This window comes from Silene latifolia, chromosome X (assembly GCF_048544455.1).
Source record: "Silene latifolia isolate original U9 population chromosome X, ASM4854445v1, whole genome shotgun sequence".
NCBI lineage: Eukaryota > Viridiplantae > Streptophyta > Magnoliopsida > Caryophyllales > Caryophyllaceae > Silene > Silene latifolia.
Window position 1 is genome coordinate 292087016 of NC_133537.1, and position 9927 is coordinate 292096942.

The 9927-nt window shown below is 42.6% G+C and overlaps 1 protein-coding gene across 1 annotated transcript; it reads left to right on the top strand.

Annotated features, from left to right (window-relative positions):
• Positions 1 to 6926: 6926 nt before the first annotated feature.
• LOC141620310 (uncharacterized) lies at positions 6927 to 9018 on the top strand. The gene is made up of 3 exons (XM_074437218.1): positions 6927 to 7409; positions 7521 to 8066; positions 8746 to 9018. Exons 1-3 carry the CDS (start codon positions 6927 to 6929, stop codon positions 9016 to 9018), a joined length of 1302 nt encoding a protein of 433 aa, XP_074293319.1.
• Positions 9019 to 9927: the final 909 nt, after the last annotated feature.

Below are 9927 nucleotides of genomic sequence, written 5' to 3' on the forward strand. Positions count from 1 at the left end.
CGGCCTTTTTTTCTAAACAATTAGTCAGTTTACATATCGGTTTATATTTTTGTATAGGTTAGTCGTCTAAGTAAATTTGACACATTATGTAGATGAAATTTTTTTGTAATTGGCTTTGGATAACCGATTAATTGTATACATATATTTTTTGGTTATTATGGAATCATTTTGCAATGTCATCATGTGTACGACTAATATGGGCAACAGCGTAATATTTTTTTTTTTATAAAAAATAATATTTATAGACATCGGATTTTCGCAAAAAACTGATGTCCATTGATCAAATAGACATCGGTTTTCCGAAAAATCCGATGTCCATTGATCAAATAGACATCGGTTTTCCTAAAAATCCGATGTCCATTGATCAAATAGACATCAGTTTTCCTAAAAATCCGATGTGCAAATTTTAATGGACATCGGTTTAAAATCCGATGTCCATTAATCCACAATGGACATGACCAAACTCTACATCGGTTGTGTATCCGATGTCCATATAGCGAAAAGTCCGATGTCCATCACAAGTTTTGTAGTAGTGATGTGACGGTCTTGATACGTAAGTTACCAAATGCTATGATAGGGAGGATGCCGGCGTATGAGGGATAGGTGTTGGATATAAAGGACATGAGTTATATGTGGTTGTGAGGGATAGTGGAACAAGAAAAGAGTAGATTGATGAACTAATTGAGACAAGGAGCATGTTTTGTGAGATATGATGAGTGATATAGTCGTGGGTTGAGTAATATAAAAGTAAGTGTATATGGGCAAGGGTGATGTAAGTGTAAAGAAATGTGAGAATGAAAGATTGAGATGAAGGATACGAATAGTGGCATATTGGGATATGTAAGGATTTATGGAGGAAGACGGTTTGGATTGAGTTGCTTAAGGATATATGTGATAAAAGGTCGCTATTGAGATGGAAACGAATAGTGTATAGTGAGGTCAAGTTATGCCGCGATGAGTAGACAGTGGTTGATTTGGGAATTTGGAATATCAAGAGGTGAGCCTAGTGTGTAATTCTTTGGGCAATTAACGGTATGAGATGAATTTTTGGTTTTCTAGAGATACGACAGGGAGATACGGCTTATTGAAGAATAACCGTTAATGTATAGACTTGATGGTAACAAGTGCGAGTGAATAGTATGATGGGAGGAGATAAGTGATAAGAAATAAAGAGAAGATATCGATATGAATTACTGGAATTTGAGTTGTGGAGTAACAAAAAGGTAATCGGATTACTAAAGAGTTAGGTAGAAAGAGAAAGGAGATGAATTATTAATTGGTATTATTGAGTAAAAAGGGGGAAAGAGGGATGGAAGTAAGTTGGGAGAACGTTGACCGGAGTTAAGGAGCATGAAGGAAGGAAATTATGGATATGTACGATAGCCTCACTAGAGGGTGTGAGTTAATAGTTATATAGGAGAGCGGGACGACATGTTAGCCGTGAGTTTCGAGGTATTAAGGGAATAAGAAGCTGATAGAGTGTTTGCACAATCTGAGATTTTGGCGGAGAGTTAGGTAACGATATGATAAAGGATAGAATTGGGAATAACGTTGAGGTAAATTTTGTTGACGGATTTGATGTTCGTTATTTGGGATGCTAACCAAAGAGATGAAACGGATTGTGATATTAAGAAGTGATAGTAAGAGAGTAATCACATGAAGGATGTTGGTGTCATAGTATTGTCACTAGTGGTTGAGGATGATGTTACTTTAGGGAAGTTAGTTGTTCTAATGAGGTTGATTTTGTGGAGGTGTTTAGTATGTTTGGTTGTGAAGGAGTATAAGATGTGGATATATGAGGTGTTCGCTGGAAGTTGAGTACTGATGTTATGGCTACATTTGTCGGAGGGGTGATAATTGTGTGTTTGGGAGGATATGTTATGAAAGGAACCTGAGTTAAGTCCGGATGAGAGGTATTCATTGTCAAGTGGTAACTTACGTGATCAGGATTGGCTAGTTAGATTCGATTATGGGTCCATGAGGTGTGTAAAACTTTGTGTGAGGTCCTGGCCTCACGAGTAATGGTGTGGCGTGATAGATACGAGTCGTTATATGTGTGTCCTGCATCATATGTTATACTTATATGTGTATGTATGATATCTATAAGTAATGGTGTGAGGTTCCGGCCTCAAGAGTCATGGTATGGATAATATTCATAAGGTTGGTATTTGTGATCCCGTCTAATGTGCTGCGTCGTGATCTGGTAGAGCAGTTTTAAGAAAGTCTTGTGGTCAAGGAAGTTGTGCTGAGTCAGTGTTATGAGATTGTAAGAGTTGCAATGACTATCGATGTGGTGTTGTGCACTGGGCACGGTAATTCGTGTTGTGATACGAGTATTTTCGTGTTGTCATCGATCGTTGTTTGTTTACTGCTATTTCTTGTCAGTGTCGGTCGGAGCATATAGACCGTTGTGTTGTTTCCCGATGTTTCTTACTAGTGTCAGCTTAGGAGTGAAAATAGAGTATGGTATGAGAGAGAGTTGGGTATGGTGCTGTTGATGTCATGGCATAGTAATATTCTGTTAATGGGACACCGTTGTGAGAGGTTATTGGAGTGCTTTTGATCTTGTGTTAGATGAGGCATTGGTGGACATAGTTGTGAAAAGAAATTGTGGAACATGTGTGGTATTGAACTTGAAACTACAAGTGGTTAATCACCTTTCCTTGGGACATGGAGTACGGAGTTTTAGGACTTAGTATCGTGTCAAGTTAAGGGAGTAGTGGTAATAAAGAAGATGAACTTAAGAAGCTAATGTAAGTATGTGTAACACTTGAGGATTGTGAGATAAGATTGTGGAGATGAGTGTATATGTATATAGAAGTATGTCGTGTTGTGGTAATGTAGAAGAGATGGAGTAGTGGCTATACTGAGGAGTTTATGATATATGTTATGGGAATGCAGAATAATTGGAGGCACGAGAACTGTTAAAGAAAGACAGCCCTGGATATAAGAATGGTTGTAGGTGTTGAGGTTATAGTGGGTTATCGTTGTCATGCAGTAGTAATGAGGATTATGGGAGGTATAGCAAAGGACCTAGTATTAGTGAGTTACGAGGACGTAACATTTATCTTAAGAGGAGTAGGATGCGACAAGAGAGTTTGATGGTCATATAGGTTGCAATTGGAAGTTTGAGTGTAGGTGCAGAATAAGGATGGATTTGTGTGATTGCCGATTTTATTACAGGTAATGGCAGTGCTCGTAGTAGTATGATGTTTATGAGTGAGAGTAGCGGATTGTGTGAGGATGTTTATGTGTGTGAGTAAACTTCGGGGACGAATTTCTTTTTAAGGGGGGAAGACTGTAATACTACGGATTTTATTAAGCTAAGTACTTGAACGAGTAGAGCCTACTCGGCCGAGTAGTGCTAAGTGTATGTTCTGTTTAGCTTCTGCCGAGGAATACTCGGCCGAGTATGATGAATACTCGACCGAGTAGAGGATACTCGGCCGAGTATATTCTCTACTCGACCGAGTATCCGGTCTGGCGAGTAATATTTCAGCGGTTTGATTCGGAAGTAATTAGAACGATATATATTTCGTTAAGCAGTTTCCTAAACATAATTTACAAAACCTAATCATCGTACGACGCTCTAATCACTCCGAATCTCTCCTCTGTGTGTGTGGATAATCGTAGCAATCGCATTTGATCCTTTATTCCTCCGTCGGTATGTCTTTATCCCCATGTTTATTGATGATTATTCTAAGGTTTGTCTTTAATTATGAATTTGGGGGAAATGGGGTTTTGCATATAGTGTTTGCGTTATGTGATTGTTGATTATCATTGTTGTAGGTGACGATGTGGTAATTGTTATGCATATTGTATGATTGATTGCAGCTTAGCGGATTGTGAAAAGGTAGGGTTTCCCTACTCAGTTACTGTTAATTGATTTAAGACTGTGCTTGTGTTGTAATTGTTGTTATCTGCTGATCATCGGAGTATGGGTGTTGTGTTGGCGGTGGTGATGTGGTTGTGTTGTGACGGTTGTGGTGTTGTGGCAATTTGTGATCTTTGTGTCTTTGTGTGATTGTGGTGGAGTTACTTGCGGGAGTGGCTTCACACCCTAGTTCGCCCTCCGTGGAACCCATCACGGGAGGGGATGTGCACATTAAGGGACAGGGATTGTTAGTCGCTCGTTGATGAGCTGGACTAGGTGGGGATGGGCTGCGGTCACCCACTGGCGGCGAGGATTACCTGTTACGATGGGTAATCTGGTAGGGCTACACACTTCGGTGTGTAGTCGGTTACTGTGTGAGATCGGGAGACCGGGGATGGAGGATGATCAGCCGGTTATATTGTTTGTTTGTCTTATCTTGATTGAACGGTACTGACCCCGTTGTTGTTGTTTTGTAAAACCTGCGGTGATCCATTCGGGGATGGTAAGCAGATTATGACAGGTAATGCAGATGTTTAGCTATGGGATAGTCATGGGGAGTCATCACTCGAGTCTAGCTTCCGCCGTCAAGAGACTTAGCTTGCATTCTTTGTAGTTGTTAGACCTTTCACAGTTATACTTTGGTTTAGTGTTGGAAACATGTAATCACTAACTCTTTATACTTTAATAAAGGGTGTTTGGAATTGGTAACTTTGATATACTAACCTCGGGAAACCGAGATGGTAACAGCCTTTCATGCTAGGGTAGTCCTTGGTAAGGTACCTTGGTATGAGGGGGTGTTACACATGCGGCCATGTCGCTCAAAATGCACACAACCACCCATTTCTCTATAAATACCCACCTTCACACACCATAATCTTCACGCGAGTGTCCGACCCCTCATCTCTCCCTTAAAATTCTAGACTCGACTTCTTAAGTCACAAACCGACACGTGTTTTCGATCTACTGATCGAAAATACAAGCCTGACACATTGTTTGGTACCGTAATCGCGCATTAAATCACTTGACCGAACATCTAGACCAACTACACCATCACTAAACAAAAAAAACACTCTTTTACATTGCTAAAACGGTTTTCAAACGAGTTTTCTGACCAAACAAGTTGATACACTTTCGGCAATTTCTCATCTCAAGCCTAGCATGTAAGTAAGAGGGTGTAAAAATCCTCTTCTTTCATGTATTTCATCTGTTTTATGACTATAACATGCTAAAAGATGCATAACATGATTCAAATATAGGTTAGATAATTATTACGTTTTGGTCTAGGGTTCCTAGAGTTTGTCTAAAATTTTCTTAGGGTTCTCCTCTTCACTCGGGGCTCTTCTCACAATTCCGATTGTGAGTAGGGTTTTTTATGCTTGTTTTCTCTTGTGTCTTTTGTTTCTTTATGCAGGTCCAGATGATGAGTAATGCTCGGGAGTCAAACTTGAAAGATAAGGGGCCATTGATTGAGGATGATGGGGGTGATGGTTCGGCTGTTGAATGGGAGGATGAAACTGACGATGCCAAGGGTAAGTGCCTTCTGGTTGGGAAATTATGGGCGTCCGGGTCTATCAATGTTAAAGCTGTGATCGAGACTATGATCCATCTTTAGAATCCGTCAAAACCGGTTATGGGGAACTTGGTCGACGCGAAAGAGAAAACTTTTTTTTTCCATTTTTATGTGGAACGTGACAAGGCGAGGGTTGTAGATGGTCAACCATGGCATTTCGAGAAGTTCGTCTGGTGCTTCAATGAACTAATTTGATCTAGTAAGGTCACCGATGTCCCGCTCAGTCATTTTCCTATTTGGTCGTGAGTGTATGATTTTCCTATCTCCGGGAAGGCTAGCTTGTCGAATATTAGGAGAATTGGTGAAAATCTCGGAACCTTCCAGGAGGCGGATTTAGGTCAAAACTATGAACTTGATAGGGCTGTCCGTATTTGTATTATCCATGACGTGAAAAAACCGCTGAAAGCTACGGTGCCTATTAAAAAGAAGGATGGTCGTGTGGTTAATTTTGATGTTAAGTATGAAAGATTGCCTATCTTCTGTTATGGTTGCGGGGTTATGGGACATGGGAAGAAGGACTGTCAACATGGCCCGTACGATGATGAGGACCTTGCTTTTGGAGAATGGCTGCGTGATTCTCCCTCGAAGGTCACAAAAACTGCAAGTGAGGGCACGGGGAAGGTTCGAAGGGACTTAAATCCGGATTTTGAAACAAAGAAGAAACAGAAAGCGGCTAAGGACATATCCTTAATGATCGAGCGCCTTCAAGCTATCACCCTTGACCTTAAAACTAAGCGGAATGGTGCCAAAATGAAAAATATTGATAATATGAAAACTGGAGATGAGGAGGTGCGGGAAAAGGGGGTAGAGGCTGATGGGAACTTCAGTGAGGAGGTGAATTCAAGACTGGTGGTTGAGTGTACTGCGGGTGGCTTTCGTGGGGAACAGGGGGAGAGGGATATTCTTCTTACTCATGTGGAAAGCAGGGGGGTGACGACGGGAGGTAGAGAGGAGGAAAGGGTTGAGATGGACTCTATGTTAGCTATGAACCAGGGTGATAATACGGGTGTGAGGGGAAAGAAGCGTAGGGAGTTGAAAAAGCTAGCGCGTGAGAGGGGCAAGGATGATAACAGTGAGATGGTGGGGTGTACGAGTGGCAGTAAACGAGTTAGGACGGAGGAAGGCAGTGATGAGATTGTGAAAAAATTCAAAACTATGGAAGATGGGGGCGTCTTAATACCTGAGGCGGTGGTTGAGAGAACTCAACCCCACCGGGCCCAATGAATCTCTTAAGTCTTAACTGTCGGGGCTTCGGTAATCCCGACACGGCTAATGCCTTGAGTACATTTGTGCGCAGGGAAGCCCCGACCATGATGTTTCTTTGCGATACGAAACTTTGTGGTCGTGATATGTGGAGGGTGCGGGAAATAATGGAGGGCTATTACGGTATGGAAGTGGATAGTGTGGGGGCGTTCGGGGGGTCTTGCTTTTATATGGAGGAAGGAGATCGATTTTCAGTTTATCTCGGCGTCTGTTCTCCATATGGATTTTCATGTAAAAGAGGGAGGTAAAGAATGGAGGGTTACCGGCTTCTATGGGTGGCCTTCTGTGTCGGACCGCCATCTCTCGTGGGCTCTACTTCGCCTCCTACATGGTCAATCATCACTACCATGGATTTGCATAGGAGATTTCAATGAGATCTTATATTCTACTGAGATGAAAGGAGGGAGTCGGGCTCAATGGAAAATGAACAATTTCCAAGCGGCAATTGATGACTGTGGCCTTAAAGATATGGCGTGGGAAGGTTATGCGTATACTTTTGACAACGGACAAGCTGGAGATGCGAATAGACAATGTTTACTAGATCGGACTTTGTGTTCGGAATCCTGGTTGGACTTATTTCCTTATGCTAAATTGTTTCATCTTGATAGAGAGTGGTCCGATCATGCTCCTATACGCTTGGCTTTTGATAGACGTGAGATTGGTGGCAAAACGAGGACTCGGTTTAGGTTTGAACAAGTTTGGGTAGGTGAAGAGGGTTGTGAGGAAGCTATTATACGGAGTATTGAGCGTGGTAACGGGGACTTGGTGGACACCATTCAAGCGTGAGCGAAAGAACTCCATGCATGGAAAAAGATTAGTATTGGTAAGATAAATCGATCCCTTGAGAATAAAAGACGGCAGCTTACTCGGTTGAATGAAGGGCCACGAACCGAGGAGAATGTGAAGAAGCGAAGGAAACGCATTGCTGAAATCGCAAGTTTACATAAACAAGAGGAGCAATATTGGAGACAACGGTCTCGGGCTCTATGGCTTAAAGATGAGGATCATAATACAAAGTTCTTTCACTCAAGAGCTGGGGAGAGGAAAAAGAAGAATTTTATTGGTAGGCTCGTTGATGATGGAGGACGGAAATGTATAGGCAATGACGAAGTGGCGAGGGGGGCCAATTGTTACTTCCAGGAACTGTTCACCTCGGCGGAACCTTCGAGTTTTGATGATGTCCTAGTGAGTCTCGATGGGCGGGTTACGGAAAGGATGAATAGATTTCTGAGAGCTGAGTACGGGGAGGCCGAGATTACTAAAGCTCTTAACCAAATGCACCCGCTAAAAGCTCCAGGTCCAGATGGGATGAATGGTCTTTTTTATCAGACATATTGGCAAGATATTGGGCCTAATGTGGTGAGTACTGCTCTAGCTATTTTACGGTGACATGAATCGCCAGCGAGACTCAATAAAACCAACATCGTCTTAATTCCGAAGATGAAAGCACCTGACAAAATTCGGGATTTTAGACCAATTAGTTTGTGTAATGTGGCTTATAAACTCGTCTCCAAGGTCTTGGAGAACCATTTGAAGCTATTTCTTGGTGAAATAATATCGGAGAACCAGAGTGCGTTTACTCCGGATCGTCTCATTTCTGATAACATGTTGATTGCTTTTGAATTATTTCACTTCATGAAGAATAATTGACAAACGGAGGGACATATGGTTGTCAAGCTTGATATGGCAAAGGCCTATGATAGGGTGGAGTGGGAGTTCTTGAGACGGGTCCTGGTGACTATGGGGTTCGATACTCAATGGGTCCAGCGGGTTATAAGTTGTGTCTCCATTGTGACCTTTTCGGTCTTTATTAACGGCTTTTCTTCTGATGAGTTCCAACCAAGTCGAGGTTTACGTCAGGGCGACCCGTTATCCAGATATATTTTTCTCCTTTGTGCAGAGGCCTTGTCTAACATGCTAAGGAGGGCTGTCGAGAGTAACAAATTACATGGCATATGGATTTCGAGTTCGGCCCCCGCTATTTCACACCTTCTTTTTTGCGGATGATAGTGTGTTTTTTGTTCGGGCTAATGTTCAGGAGGCGGATGTTATTAATACCATTTTACAGAGATATGTGGTGGCCTCGGGACAGTTGGTGAACCTTGAAAAGACGACGGTCTCTTTTAGCAGAGGGGTGAGGGCGGCTCAACGTACTATGGTGGCGAACAGGTTGGGGGTGACAGAGGTGGAGGACCATGCCCGGTATCTTGGGCTTCCCACTGTGATAGGCCGGTCAAAGAAAGTTATCACGGATATTATTCGCGATAAATTGTGTAAAAGGTTACAAGGATGGCGCTGGAATGTTGTCTAGAGCTGGTAAGGAGGTTCTTATTAAGGCTGTGGACAATTCACTCCCTACCTTTGTGACGAGTGTGTTTAAAATTTCGGCGAATTTTTGTGATGAACTTCGATCTATGTTGGTGCGTTTTTGGTGGGGACATGATGAGAATAAACGGGGAATCTACTGGGTGGCTTGGCGGAAAATGGCGAGACCAAAGGGCGTTGGAGGCATTGGGTTTCGTGACTTCCACTACTTCAACTTTGCGCTCTTGGCTAAGCAAGCTTGGCGATTGGTTACCAACATTGATAGCCTTTGGTCGCGATTTATGAGGGCTAAATACTTCCCCAATGGGGAGTTTATGACAGCTAGGTTGGGGTATAACCCGAGTTACACTTGGCGTAATATCCTTGAGGCAAGGGAGGTGTTGGACCGTGGCTTAAGAAGACGGATTGGCGATGGAATGGAGAAATCTGTTTGGGGGCATGCCTGGGTCCCTAATACTCATTCAGGGCAGATTATTTCACTGTGTTTGCCAGGGAATGAGGGTATGTGGGTGGCTGATTTGTTTATGCCGAATGGAGGGGGCTGGGAGAAAGAGAAATTGAGCCTCTTGTTACCATTCGAAAGAGAACGAGTGACCAGTGTTCGGATTAGTAATACTAGACGGAGGGATATTTTGTACTGGTGTCTTGAGAAAGATGGGTTATACACGGTTCGTAGTACCTACAAGATGCTCGTTGGGGACATGGGGGATATGGCGGGTGGATCGAATTGGGAAAGGGAGCGTTGGCTTTGGAATCGTCTATGGTAAATTCCGGTTTGGCCCCTAGTTAAACTCTTCTTCTGGAAGCTGTGTAGTGAAAAATTAGCAACAAGGGTGAACATTACAGCTTGAGTTGGAGGTGAGTTCTCTTTTTGTCCTTTTTGTCTTTCATATAT